The sequence below is a fragment of the Octopus sinensis genome, linkage group LG22, assembly GCF_006345805.1.
Source record: "Octopus sinensis linkage group LG22, ASM634580v1, whole genome shotgun sequence".
NCBI classification, from domain to species: Eukaryota; Metazoa; Mollusca; class Cephalopoda; order Octopoda; family Octopodidae; genus Octopus; species Octopus sinensis.
Window position 1 is genome coordinate 15,419,075 of NC_043018.1, and position 15,352 is coordinate 15,434,426.

The following is a 15,352-nucleotide window of genomic DNA, read 5'->3' on the forward strand; positions in this document are numbered from 1 at the left end:
TATTTTTAGTGGTTGTCATTGTTACTTCTAGTTTGTTGGTAACCCTACTTGAGCAGAAATACTGACCAGGCCAGATTTAAAAAAATGTTTATGTTATTCAAAAGAACTGGTGAAATTGATATTTCTGGTCTTAGAACTCTTCAGTTTTTTAGGAAAAAATGAATGGGGAAGGGTGAGAGAGAGAGAGAGAGAAAGAGAGAAAGAGAGAGAGAGAGAGAGAGAGAGAGAGATAGCGAGAGAGAGATTACATCACTAAAGGAAATGGTTTGTATGGTTACAATGGATTGTAAAGAGATTGTGTTTTGGGCCCAAAGCCAGATTTTTTAAAGCTTCTTCTTCTTAATCCTTTTTGCCCCTTGTGGAGCAAAGGGCTGGTTTCCTGGTCTCCTTGGCGTAAAGGTTCCCCATCTGGACGGGACGCCGGTCCATCACAGGTGAGCTGCATGATGCAGGAGGAAAGAGTGAGAGAAAGTTGTGGCGAAAGACTTAGCAGAAGTTTGCCATTATCTTCTGCTGGAGCCACATGGTGCTTAGGTGTTTCGCTCATAAACACACACATCGCCCGGTCTGAGATTCGAACCCGTGATTCCTCGGCCGTGAATCTGCTGCTCTAACCACTAGGCCATGTGCCTCCACTTTTTAAAGCTAGGGACATAAATTTATTTTATGAGTTAAATGAAAATAAAGTTAGTAGAAATAAGTCCCTTTTTTTAAAAACAAGTGGGTTTTATTTGATGAGGAAAATAATGTTCAATAAAACAAGCATAGAGCTTAATAAACAAATCTGGGGTAAAAGTTGGGTGACAAAAGATCAGGGGCCATTTTTAGATTTACCACACAGTGTTGTTGATGTTGTCATTTAACCCTATTCAACCCTGACTGAACAAACCTATGATTAAAGGCACTCATACCAGGACATTGAAGATTATATTATTTAATATATCCTGCCTTTATATAAGATGGTGTGTGTGATTTGAGGAAAATTTAGCTCCAATTTCTCATAGACTGAGTGACCACATACAGTCTCACTTTGTCTGTCTGTCTTTCTCTCTCTCTCTCTTGCTTTCACTCTCTCTCTCTTTCTCTCTCTCTCTTGCTCTCACTCTCTCTTTCTTTCTTTCTCTCTCTCTCTTGCTCTCACTCTCTCTTTCTCTCTCTTTCTCTCTCTCTCTCTCTTGCTCTCACTCTCTCTTTCTCTCTCTTTCTCTCTCTCTCTTGCTCTCACTCTCTCTTTCTCTCTCTTTCTCTCTCTCTCTCTTGCCCTCACTCTCTCTTTCTCTCTCTTTCTCTCTCTTTCTCTCTCTCTCTCTCTGCTCTCACTCCTTTTCTTTTCTTTCTCTCTCTCTCTTGCTCTCACTTCTCTTTCTCTCTCTTTCTCTCTCTCTCTTGCTCTACTCTCTCTTCTCTCTATCTTTTCTCTCTCTCTCTCTCTTGCTCTCACTCTCTTTTCTCTCTCTTTTCTCTCTCTCTCTTCTCTTGCTCTACTCTACTCTTTCTTTTTCTTTCTTTCTCTCTCTCTCTCTTCTCGTTTTTTGCTCTTACTCTCTCTTTCTTCTTTCTTTCTCTCCTCTCTTTGCTCTCACTCTCTCTTTTCTCTCTCTTTCTCTCTCTCTCTCTCTGCTCTCACTCTCTCTCTTCTTCCTCTCTCTCTCTCTTGCTCTCACTCTCTCTTTCTCTCTCTTTCTCTCTCTCTCTCTTGCTCTCACTCTCTCTTTCTCTCTCTTTCTCTCTCTCTTGCTCTCACTCTCTCTTTCTCTCTCTTTCTTTCTCTCTCTCTCTCTCTTGCTCTCACTCTCTCTTTCTCAATCGCTTGCATCACACAAAGTGGTTTACATATTATTGAGGCGAGACAGTTAAACTTCAGCTATTGTAGATGGAGGCATGGCTGTATGAGACGTTAGCTTCCTAACCTCACTGTCCAGAGTTCAGTCCCACTTTGTGACGCTTTGGGTGTGTTCTACCATAGCCCTAGCTGACCAAAGCCTTGTAAGTGTATTGGATGGAGACTAAAAGCAGAACATCATGTGTGTGTGTGTGTGTGTGTGTGTGTGTATACTATTACTGGCACTCTGTCTGTTACATGGCAAAGGGTTCAGGCTGCTCTTAATCTTTCACAGGATTATAGATTTATTACTGGTCAGATTTTGTATCCAACCAATGACTCTTCTCAGAAACTGGGATACGTCCTGTTTCTTGTAAGATCCAAGAACACCAACCCAAACTGTTTGGCCCTGTTGCTCGACTATCCAAGCTAGACACTGCTTACTATGTTCTCTTCACTAAGGATCCACTCGGCTTCATGACTTCTGTTGCTTGCCTACACTCGCCTCCTTATGAGAGCTCAAAATCTCTCGTGGAAGCGCCATCCAACTAAAATGCAAATATATGGGAAACTACCACCTATGTCATCTCTTGTGAAAGGTAGGAGAGTCCAGTTTGCTGGACATTGTTGTAGAGCTGAAGAAGAAGTAATTTCTACTCTTCTCCTCTGGAAGCCATCTACTCGCAATACCAGAGGGCGCACACTCTCCTACCCTGATGTAATCTCCAGGGATACAGGCATCCAGCAACAGGACCTCCGTAATGCTATGATGGACCGTGAAGTCTGGCGTAACATAGTAAGTTCCATTGTCTCAACCACGGTTGAACAATGATGAATGATGATGTTGCTCAACCACCCGCTGCACTGTCACAGCAGATGAGGAGATATCTGTGGGGACGGGGACTGACTGAGACTAAGCTTGATGGGTTACTTGAGAGGACCCAGGAATATTCTGATAAATGGTGGTGCATGCCCCCACTCCCTCCCCCATCTAACTTGACCTGACAATGACATAGTTGCTATGTACTTGTAAAGATTAAATATTATCCAACAACTCATGTTTAACTATGAAATGAAATGTCTAAAATGTAACAACCTTGTCTGAATATCTTATTGATCTATATTTTTTGCATGTACAATTTCCCTTTTTCTTCATCTTAATTACAGATATTTTCTTGGCCGACAGAATCTGGTATCAATGCATCCTTTGCAATTTTATCATGTCAAGGAGTTATGTCTTCTTTGGCTTCAAAATGCCAAGCCCACCCTCATATAGGCAGTGCTTTTATTCAAGCCATCTTCACATGTGCGAAAAATATCCAGGTTTGTACATTTTTTTTTGCACACTGCTATACATGCGCATTGATGTTGTACATTTAGTGGAGCACACTACCTTCATTTCTCTCCAGTCTACACATGTCTTCTGCATTCAGAGCCCATGTCTTACTACCATGGAGTATAGCCATTCACATACAAGCGTCATATAGTCTACCTTTCACTCTGAGAGAGAGAGAGAGAGTTCTTTTGTTGTCAACAATGGTAATAGCTTTCTAAACTTTCTCCACCCAATTATTATTCTAGAAATGATACTTTCAGAACGTCCTCCACCATTGCTAAATTGGTTACCTAGGTAACAGAAACTATCTACAACCTCAAGAGAGCATCCTTGGTTTTGATTGGCTTGGAACCATTGTAGAAGACATTTGCCCAAGGTTCCACACAGTGGGACTGAACCTGAAACCATGTGATTGGGAAGTCACACCTGTATGGAATGTTTCCTACAATGGAGGGAGATATCTCAATAGAAAATACTATATCTGAGAGAAGAATCAAATAAAACCATTAAGTAATTTAAGACAGGACATGGGAAGCACTCCGTCGGTTACGACGATGAGGGTTCCGGTTGATCCGATCAACGGAACAGCCTGCTCGTGAAATTAACGTGTAAGTAGCTGAGCACTCCACAGACACGTGTACCCTTAACGTAGTTCTCGGGGATATTCAGCGTGATACAGAGAGTGACAAGGCCGGCCCTTTGAAATACAGGTACAACAGAAACAGGAAATAAGAGTGAGAGAAAGTTGTGGTGAAAGAGTACAGCAGGGATCACCACCATCCCCTGCCGGAGCCTCGTGGAGCTTTAGGTGTTTTCGCTCAAAAAACACTCACAACGCCTGGTCTGGGAATCGAAACCACGATCCTACGACTGCGAGTCTGCTGCCCTAACCACTGGGCCATTGTGCCTCCTAAGACAGGACATAGTGTTTTGGTTAACGTTGTGATGTCCACCTTTTTGCACTGGATTCTGTAACTGCTGTTTGGCCTCTATGGACAACTGACCATTCACAGAGGTGTATAACATGAAACAAAAAGTTTCGACCATTTTCCGGAGGAAAAATATGATTAAAGACGAAAGCTTGAGGAACACAGTTGTTAATTGTTGGGACACTACATCCTTCAAAACTTCCATGCTTCCTGGAATTGTCCACTTGTACACCTGATGCAGCCCATCCCCCTTTTTCTTTCTTAAATGTCTCATTCACTGTTCATTTGCTGTGCATTATTCCACGTACTGTTCATGCATTTTTGGTTACTTTACATAATGAGTTGTAGTGCACCTGAGCATTGTATACAATAACTTCATTATATCATTATACCATGCTACATGTTAATTGCCATTATACATCTTCATGTTAATTGCCAATTGTCATCACAAGCTATTTATCAGATGTTGCTCTCTCCTCATTACAACAACTGTATGAGACTTTAGTAACATCCTTTAATCAACTGGCAAACATACATATGAGCGGGTACCCAAAAGTAAACAGAATTTTGCAATATTATTTTATTCACTTAGTTTTTACATGTTTACACTTTTATCGCCTTCAAAGTATTCTCCATTTGAAGCAGTGCATCGGTCCAGGCATGTTTTGTACTATTCAAAGCAGTACTAGAACTCTTGTGAAGTGATGCCTTTTAACGCCTCTGTTCTTTTTTTCTTCACGTCTTCCACATTTGCAAATTCCATAGCACCAGATTTTCTCACCAGTAATGACTTTCAAAAAAAGGTCTGGATCAACTTCCAGTTGTTCTTTTAGTTTACATCACAAGACCTGTGATAGTGGAAGAGAGGAGAAGAAATGACTTTCTGTACAAAGACAGGGTCTGGAAGTTTACAACACGGTAGTGAAGGGTTAAGTTGATGGTTTTAAACCAAGCAACAGATTAATCCTGTTGATTTTCCTTCTTCATCTGTCGTAAATTTGTTTCCTTTTTATTATATGCATGGAAAGATTACTTTTCTCAATGTATTTTCAACAATTTAAATCAAAAAAATCTATTTCATATTTCACAATCAATAGATGAGAGATGATGAACAATTGAAAACAGCAGTTGCAGACAATCTAAGAGATCAGTGTCAAGTACACCTGTTAAAGAATACAAAGTTTTCTAATATAATAACCAGTGACTTTTTCTGCATAAATGACTGCACAAATAACACTTCATTGTGTAAAGGTATGAGACCATTTTTATTAATTTTGTTCTATTAATTGATGTATTCAGTCCTAAAGGAAGAAAAGGTGATCTTTTCATATTGATGAAATTACATAGGCAAGCAGTTAGGGTGTTAGCTTTGCGATCATAAGATCAAGGATTTTGTGGCCTTAAACGAAACTCTTCATTTCTCATTGCTCCAGCTTAATCAGGTGAAGTTCAATCTTGTGATAGTCTTGCATTCCATTTAAAACTAAATCTTGTATACTTAATTCTTTAGACATCTTGGAAACTGATCTAAGCTCCAGGCTAGTGAACCAATAGACTTGAGAATGACTTAGGCCCTTTGTAAAATTATTTCTGCTATAGACAACTCTGTACATGTCACCGGCATTTACATTTAAAAGGTTCTGTTAATCCAACAGCAGTTAATAGACAGCATGAATAGGTATGACTTTCAAAAGCTATTTCAACTCCTGCTGGTAACACAACAGCAGATTGTAATTAGTAACCAGAAACAGATATAATTAATTTCTTTAATGAACAATCTATGGTAACATTGCTGATGTTGTTGCTGTTCATTCATTATCCAACACACATAGAACCATGAACTCCCTACTGGGTAGCTCAATCCACTTGATATAATAGCCAAATTATCCTCAAATCACACTTCACCATATTAGAAAAATACACATTGGATTATATGATCGTTGATTCTCTTCAAAAAGTTACCAGTCAAGATGGTCATGACTGAAATATCTTTAATCATAAGTCAGCTTGATCAGTAATGATCTGGAAGGATAGATATGCAACAAAACCAATATACAAGGTGAAGGATGTAACTATGAATGTTTACTTATGTCCATCATAGTGCATACAGAGTCAACTGCTTGGCAATGTTGTTGATCCATCAACGGATGATTAGAATTCATGATAAAGTAAACTTTATCTCAGTAAACTTTGAATTCAGAACATAAGTTGTAAGAGAGAGAAGCACTCCGTCGGTTATGACGACGAGGGTTCCGGTTGATCCGAATCAACGGAACAGCTTGCTCGTGAAATTAACGTGTAAGTGGCTGAGCACTCCACAGACACGTGTACCCTTAACGTAGTTCTCGGAGATATTCAGCGTGACACAGAGAGTGACAAGGCTGGCCCTTTGAAATACAGGTACAACAGAAACAGGAAGAAAGAGTGAGAGAAAGTTGTGGTGAAAGAGTACAGCAGGGATCACCACCATCCCCTGCCGGAGCCTCGTGGAGCTTTAGGTGGTTTCGCTCAATAAACACTCACAATGCCCGGTCTGGGAATCGAAACCGCGATCCTATGACCGCGAGTCCGCTGCCCTAACCACCGGGCCATTGCGCCTCCACACATAAGTTGTAACCAAGTGTTGCAAGGCATTTTGTCAAATGCTCAAGTGATTCTACCAATCTACTGTTCATCATTAATAGATAGAAACATTTGGACCAAGGGAACCTCTACATGGAGGTTCTTCAAGAAATAACAGTCAAAGATCCAACATGAAAAAGGATTCACATTGAATAATATAGTCTAGAAAAATCAACTGGATACTTGGTGATCCTGCCAGTACTGATGCCATGTAAAAAGCATCTTGTCCACACTGTAAAGGGGTTGGCATTTGGAAGGGTCTCCAGCCATAAAATTCATGTCAAAACTGACCTCGCCTGTGTTTGTGCCATGTAAAAAGCACTCAGTCCCTCTGCTGGATGGTTGGTGCTAGGAAGGGTATCCAGCTGTAAAAACCCTGCCAAAATAGACACAGAAGTCTGGTGTAGGCTCCTGCCTGGCCAGCTCCTGTCAAGCTGTCCGACCCATGCCAGCATGGAAGGAAGACATTAAACTATAATGATGATGATGATTGTCATGCTTGTAATGCTTCTGATCATCGGATTCTTCTTTCAAAACTGACCTAACACTAAACAACAACAACAACAACAACAACAACAGCTATGTTATAGTTTATTAATACAGTTACATACCCTAATGTAATTTGGGTACATACATAGGTGGATGGTTAAGCAGTTCACTTCACAACCATCCTGTATTGGATTCAGTCCCACTGCACGATGCCTGGGTAAGTGTCTTCTCCTCAAACCTTAGGTTGATGAATGCTTTGTAAGTTTTGCTTTGGTAGACAGAATCTGAGTGGAAGTCTATGGCATGCACACACACACACACACATGCATGCATGCATGCACGCACACACATGCGTGTGCACACATACATACATGTACATACACATGTACACACACACATGCACGCACACATGTACATGCACACACACACACACACATGTACACATACACACACATGCATGTGCACTGCATGGTTGTATGCGTGTATGTGTACCTTGACAACGGTATACATACCAGCATACAAGGCGGCAAGCTGGCAGAATCGTTAGCACGCCGGACGGAATGCTTAGTGGTATTTCGTCTGTCTTCACATTCTGAGTTCAAATTCCGCCGAGGTCGACTTTGCCTTTCATCCTTTCGGGGTCGATTAAATAAGTACCAGTTACGCACTGGGGTCAATATAATCGACTTAATCCGTTTGTCTGTCCTTGTTTGTCCTCTCTGCGTTTAGCCCCTTGTGGGTAGTACAGAAATAGGTATACATACCAGCAAGCAAACTACTGACAGCCAAATGAATTGAACACAAATTTCTTGGTTGTATTGATTTCATCCAACTTTTGCAGATACTCCTTTGTTCCTCCATGTTATCAGAAACCTTATGAAGCAATTAATAATGAGTCTCAAAGCCAGAACCAATCCTGTTCTTGTGCACAGGGTGTATGATGCATAAAAATAAATCCATGAATTTAGGGCCAGTTTAAAATTCAAAACAAAAAAAGACAACATTACTCTCTCATACAGGCTAAGAGTTTTTCACTGGATGCCTTTGTTTCTCTTTCTCATCAGATGGTGTTTGTAGTTGTAAACAATCATTTCAAGGAGCAGATTGCTTTATAGAATCTCCACAAGTTGATGTAAAAGAATATTCTGATGATGGTCTATGCAACACCCAGACTTCCAAGTGTGATAACATACATGTCTTTGGAGAATATTTCACTGATGTCTCTTCTTTCACCTGCAAATTAAAAGAAATTCAGGTATTGTCACAAATTTCAATTCTGTAAAAGACCAAACTTTTTTTTATAATTTTACTTGGAAGAAGAAATGTTTTTTTTAAATTTGAATAACTTTTTTGTTTTAGTGAAAATTAACATAACAGGAACGAAAAAGAATAATAACAGTTAAAGATTTAACTTTTAAAAAATTTCTTTCATCTTTTTGAAAAATGTCCACAATATGAAGAAATGTGAAGAAATGTTATGTTTACTAGTTTTCGGTGTTTACAGATGCTACCTCTTCCAACAGCATCTGTAGGTTGAGGTGGATTATTTTATGATGGACCCATCACTAAATAAGTTCTTTTCTATGAATTTGAACAAAAACTCTATGATATATTGGCTTTATCACAATGCAAGGAACTAAAGCTAGACACACTTCTACGTATCTAAATTGTACTAAAGAATTGTCCAGTAATTCATTTTATTGACCTTGGATTGTTAATTGGATCAGTTGAACTTTGTGATATCAAAACTCTGGAGCTAAAGTCAAAGAGGAGAAGGTGTTTCGACTCCAGTATTTAAATGGTGTCTTTCAGGAAAACCTGCAGTGCTTTTATAGAATATTCAGTGAAAGAAAAAGTTCCCTAATGAGTATAGATAAGGTAAAGAAAATCTGTCTTGGAACTTAGAACATAAAGAACAAATAAAAGAAAATATTTTGTTCATCACTTCCACCAGTTCACACCTATTCTCAGGTATATTATATTATTGAGCTTGGGAACATCAAAGGCAAATTTGATGTTGGCTGGATTTGAAAACAACACAGACATCAAATACTGGAACAAATACTGCAAAGTATTTGTCATTTGTGTTCTATTGTTTCTGCCGGATGACTGCCATTGGATATCAATGAATACAAGGTGGTATCAAAAGGTTCTATGACTAGTTGTGTTTGATAACACAAAAAAAAACAAAACTTATTTACTTAGCAGTTTGGCAAAAGAGACCGATAGAATAAGTACTGGGCTTACAAAAGAATAAGTCCCAGGGTCGAGTTGCTCGATTAAAGGCGGTGCTCCAGCATGTCCGCAGTCAAATGACTGAAACAAGTAAAAGAGTAAAAGAGTACCTAAATGTTAACATCATCTCCTTCAAAACTGAAAACTGTCTCAGACCATAGTAACCTAGCCAACCTATTCCAGCTGTAAAATAAGGAGGATTCTGATGACTTTCAGTTTTTGCCTTTTGGTGGAATTTAGTTATGTCAATAATCCTCATCATAAATAGATATTTGAAATCATTTTTGCTATTTTATTATTATTTTGTTCATAGAAAATAGAATGCCTGAACATGACAGCTGCAAATTGCCGTGGTTGTCTAGGATTTAATGTTCAGTTTAAAAATTTATTTCTCATCATCATCATCATTTAACTTCTGCTTTCTACATTGGTATGGGTTGATATTTTGATGGGATGTACTGGTGAACTGTAGAGGTACAACAAACCTTTGTGTCAGCTTTAGATTGATTTCTACAGTGTGTATTGGATACATATTTTTGGATACTAGCACAAGTGAGGCCAGCAAGTACCTTGGAAGACAAAGAAAGGAAACAGAAAGAGCCACCCTCAATTGAGTGGGTATATATTTGAGAGAAAGGGAAGGAGGAGGCTTTATGCAAGGTGTTGAAGGTTAAATTATTAATAGGGAGAAAAGAATAGGTACCTTGCTATAGAAGAGATACATGGCTACTTTGTATTATATGAAGGTAAGTGAGAGTAGCTAGAAGGCAGATAAAGATGGTGTTGACAGGGTGCCAGAGTGTACTCTCAGGGTACAAGAAGGTAAATCTAAGAGACGATATGGGCAGTTGATCAGGGGAAAAGAAAGGGGGTGTAATTTCATAAAAGTGTAAGAGGAGAGTGCCAGATGGTTAGAGATGGGGCTAGAGGTGGATGTTGTGAGTGAGATAAACTTATATTTCAATCTGGTTTCCCTCTACAGATACTCAATCAGACTTATCAGCCATTATCTTCCCCGGAGACCACAGTCAAGGCCATCTTTCTTGACTTCAACCACATTCTGTGTCCCCTTCCAAAACCGGCACAGAGTTACACATTTTCTATTGGTGCTTCCAACCAGATATTTACTTCAAATTATGTTTTCCAAGCATATGATCCAAGATGTTTGACATGTACAGCTGCAGGAAACTGTTCTTTGCTTGTAAGTATTTAACCTTTTTTTTTTTGTTCTGATATCATCATCATCGTTTAATGTCCGTTTTCTGCGCTAGCATGGTTCGACCGGGGTCTGGGAAGCCAGGGGCTGCTCCAGGCTCCAGTCTGATCTGGCAGAGTTTCTACGGATGCCCTTCCTAACGCCAACCACTCCGCGAGTGTAATGGGTGCTTTTTATGTGCCACCTGCACAGGTGCCAGGGGGGGGGACCGGCATTGGCCACGATCAGTTGGAGCTTTTAACATGCCAGCGGCACGGAAGCCAGCCAAGGCGGCGCTGGCAACGGCCACGTTCGGATGGTGCTTTTTATGTGCCACCAGCACAGAAGCCAAACGGATATTAGGCAAGGTGACAGTAATGTGTTTAATTTCTGATAGTCAATTGATTAAGAAACAGACAGATGTTTCTTGATTTGTAGAGTTTTTATTTCAATTAAAACATCCCATCCCAAATTTATCTTAGCAATGTAAGTTACATTCCAGACTTCACCTTAAAATGAAAACATATGGATTACTTTATTAATCTCTTCAAACTTCCTGGTTATTTAAAAAATTAAATGAAAGTAATTTAATTAGAAATACAATCACCGAAAAAGATGTATCAGTTCTTTGTTATAAATTTTAATTGATCATTTTGACATTTATAAAACATTATTAAATTAAAGGCGCAGGAGTGGCTGTGTGGTAAGTAGCTTGCTAACCAACCACATGGTCCCGGGTTCAGCCCTCTGCGTGGCATCTTGGGCAAGTGTCTTCTGCTATAGCCCCGGGCCGACCAAAGCCTTGTGAGTGGATTTGGTAGACGGAAACTGAAAGAAGCCTGTCGTATATATGTATGTATATATATATATATATATGTGTGTGTGTGTGTGTGTGTTTGTGTTTGTTCCCCTAGCATTGCTTGACAACCGATGCTGGTGTGTTTACGTCCCCGTCACTTAGCGGTTCGGCAAAAAGAGACCGACAGAAAAAGTACTGGGCTAACAAAAAGAATAAGTCCCGGGGTCGAGTTGCTCGACTAAAGGCGGTGCTCCAGCATGGCCACAGTCAAATGACTGAAACAAGTAAAAGAAAAAAAAAAAATTAATAAAAGTTTTGATGGTGTTGAAGTATCATGTATGATAGGGTTGGGCCTTGTGAGTGAAACTTGATGAGGAGACATCTTTGAATTGCTTATTACTAGTTTTATTTTTTACAGTACTCTTAATCCATATCACCCTATTTAACACCAGCTCTGGCCCCTGAGTGACTTTAGCTGGGTCCACTCTATTGCTGTATTTAGACATGGTCTCTGATCTAAGGATAAATTTCTTCCTTTCCTCTCATCAGTTTTGGGGTCCTCAGGAAAAAAGGGCCACAGATGCCACCTGCCTACCTTAAACTAAACCATTTAAAATGATTTGCTTTGTTTTGCAGAATGATCACTGTCTAATTGAAGACACATGTTACAATTTCACTGACAAGAATCCACAAAATGACACACTTGTCTGTGACCCATATGTCAATGAATATGAATGGTCTACATTCCAAGGTAAACACAGTTGTTGTTGTTGTTGTTGTTGTTGTTGTTGTTGCTGTTGTTGTTGTTGTTGTTGTTGTTGTTGTCGTCGTCGTCGTCGTCATCGTCGTCGTCGTCGTCGTTGTTGTTGTTTATTCATTGATTGTAATCGTATGATACCCATTCACTCCTACTGTATGACAACCTGGACAAATGTCTTATGTCATAATTTTAGATTTACTAAAATCTTTTGAATGGAATTAAATAAAAAGCAACCATTTTGGCAGAGGCCAGTTAGAAGGTTTGCTATTCCTGATCAAGCAGAGCTATGAACAAAGGGATTCCACCCATGACCATCCTGTTCTTTCTTTTTTTTTTTTCCATATTAAAAACTACGATGTCCATTGTGTCTTTCATTTTTATTGCAACTGTAATATGCAGTTACTATTTCTGGCATGTCAAGTTATGTAGTAAAGACTGACTCATTGGTTTGTTGTTGAGCAAGAATAAGGATTAAAGATATTCCAGCCTTGACCATCTCATCTAAAATTTAGAAAAAATCCAGCATTATGTTATCCATGGGTTCCCATTCTTATTTTTAAGATGGTAGGATATAGCATGTGGGATGAAGGAAAATTTGGTTGCAAGCTGATCATGTGACCACACTGAAATCTTCTTTAGCTCTCTCATAAGCTACCCTGCAAAGTCTTAAAGTGGTTGATCTTATGAAGGGCATCGAACCATAAAAGAAACAAGCCCAAACTGGAGAGAGAGAGAGAGAGAGAGCTGGTCATTGGATCCATTGTGTTCAGTCAAAGTATTCAACCCATGCCAGCATGGAGAGCATATATAAAATCAAAACAGTAGTGAAGACAATTGTTCATGGCCTTTTCAAGAATATGAATGATGATTATAAGCAAACAGAAATGGTCCCAGTTATCCTTTGCTGACCAACCAAACAAGATTTGGTTTAATGGTCACTTTGCTAAAATCTTGTAGATTTCATTAAAGTTGTTGGCTGAACAGAACTGAGATCTTAGAATTTCTAGTCATAACTAGCTTAGTTCTGAGTCAGACATAATGTATCGAGGACTACATTGTCCAAAATGTTCTTCATTATGCAAGATGGTAAGGTTCAAGCAAACTTCTTAACTACAAAGTTATGACTACATCTATTTAAAAATTTTCTTATGTTGACCATGTAATTTCATTTAGCTCTCATTGTTTGTTTTTAAACCTATCAGTGTACCCTTACATCCGGGAACAGCCATCATTTAAGGTGGAAGTGAATGAAGAAGATAGTTTCAAGTTCGCCTGCTATTTTGTATACCCAAGGACTCCAGGCATACAAGTTTTTATCGAATGGTATATGGATTCATCTTTAATCAAAGTAGAACCCACCCAGCTTGGTCGATCAGTTTCTCTGCTATCAATTGAAAATATAAAAGGCATCAAATATGGTTCAAAGGTAATGTAAACACATCTGAAAGAATGAGTGTTGGTTAAAACTACCCAGGGTTTCCTGTTTTATGGCTGTTTTACCCCACTCATTCTTTTGTCATTCCACTCACTGATTATTTACTAATATTCCATATATAGCTAAAATCAAGTTTTACACCTGTTAGACTATGCTTCTCTTAAGAGACTTTATAAAATTAAAATAAAATTAGAATCATCTCCATACAACAGTCAAGATCAAGTTGTCTTGGTTTGTAGAATAGGTATACTGTATCCTTTTAACACTGTAAAAGCAGGAGTAAAGAGATGTGCAAAAGTCTGAGTATTACATAGAACGCATTTGGGTATTTTCCCAGCTCTGCATTCAAATTTTACCTTCGGAGTCATTGACTGAATGGTATCATGACTGGATGATGGACTGGTTGAATTGTTAGAACATTGGATAGGATGTCTTGCAGTGTGTGTTCTTATTCTTTATCTTTTCACAACAATACTTCTGATGACTTGGGTACAAAGCTATATCAGCATAGGACAGGGACCTTTCTTAAATAAACATTGTGTGAAGAGGGTAACAATCATACCAGTGTTGACCAAGCTTGAGCCTACACGTGTTGATACATGGATAATTCTGACCCCTAAAACTGTATCAGTGGCCTACACAACTCTGCCTAGCCTTGCTGAATTAATTGCAAAACTATTCTATGGGGTATAATAAAAGGGTTCCAGTTCTGAGTTCAAGTAGGAAATGAAAAATCATTCCTGCTTGAAAAGCTAGAATCTTCACTGGTCAGCCAGTTGTTGTTTACCCCTAATCCAGTTCTTACTGAGCAGACCTATGATCAAACGATTATTTTGACTCAATGTAACTATAACTGTATTTTACCATGTTATGCACTTCATCTTTTGAGACTTTAGGATGTGACTTAAAGAGAAGTGGCAGCCATTTCTAGCAATATAATTAACATATGTTCATTGATGTGAAGCTATGGGAAACTTCAACAACATGCATCGCTGCCACTTTATTTAATACTAATAACTCGTAAGATATTGATAACTTATTTCAAAGAGAAGACAAAAGTCTCATTCAACCTGCCAGAAACAGCAACTACATATCCTTCGAATCACACCATAGCAGTCTAAATAAAATCATAAACATATTGGATAATATAATCAATGTATCTAAAAAAAAAAAAAGATAATGATCCTGACTGGAATATTTCTGTTTGTAAATCTGCTCAGTGAGAGCCAACTTGGGGTTAAACAACAAAAACATTCAGTCATTCATTTCTGTTGCAATATTGATTTCAAATTTTGGTACAAGGCCAGCAATTTTGGGGGAGAGAGAGAGAGCAGTCAGTGCTCAACTGATACTTATTTTTATCAGCCCCCAAAAGGATGAAAGGAAAAGTCAACCTTGACAGAATTTGAACTCAGAACATAAAGACAGACAAAATGCTGCCAAGTATTTTTCCCAGCATGCTGATTCTGCCAGTTTATTGTCCTAATCATCATCATCATCATCATCATCGTTTAACGTCTGTTTTCCGCGCTGGCACGGTTTGGACGGTTCGACCGGGGTCTTGGGAGCCAGGGGCTGCCCCAGGCTCCAGTCTGATCTGGCAGTGTTTCTACAGCTGGATGCCCTTCCTAATGCCAACCACTCCGCGAGTGTAGTGGGTGCTTTTTACGTGCCACCTGCACAGGTGCCAGAGGGGTCTGGCATCGGCCACGATCGGTTGGTGCTTTTTT

At 39.1% G+C, this 15,352-nt stretch overlaps 1 protein-coding gene across 1 annotated transcript in view; it reads left to right on the forward strand.

Annotated features, from left to right (window-relative positions):
- The window catches only part of LOC115223111, a 305,641-nt gene that overhangs the window by 149,242 nt on the left and 141,047 nt on the right, over positions 1 to 15,352 (forward strand). The window contains exons 50-55 of the mRNA XM_036512142.1: positions 2,990 to 3,145; positions 5,185 to 5,338; positions 8,263 to 8,453; positions 10,416 to 10,634; positions 12,064 to 12,178; positions 13,390 to 13,613. Of these exons, the coding sequence (XP_036368035.1) occupies positions 2,990 to 3,145; positions 5,185 to 5,338; positions 8,263 to 8,453; positions 10,416 to 10,634; positions 12,064 to 12,178; positions 13,390 to 13,613 (1,059 nt within the window). The remainder of the gene's footprint in view (positions 1 to 2,989; positions 3,146 to 5,184; positions 5,339 to 8,262; positions 8,454 to 10,415; positions 10,635 to 12,063; positions 12,179 to 13,389; positions 13,614 to 15,352) is intronic.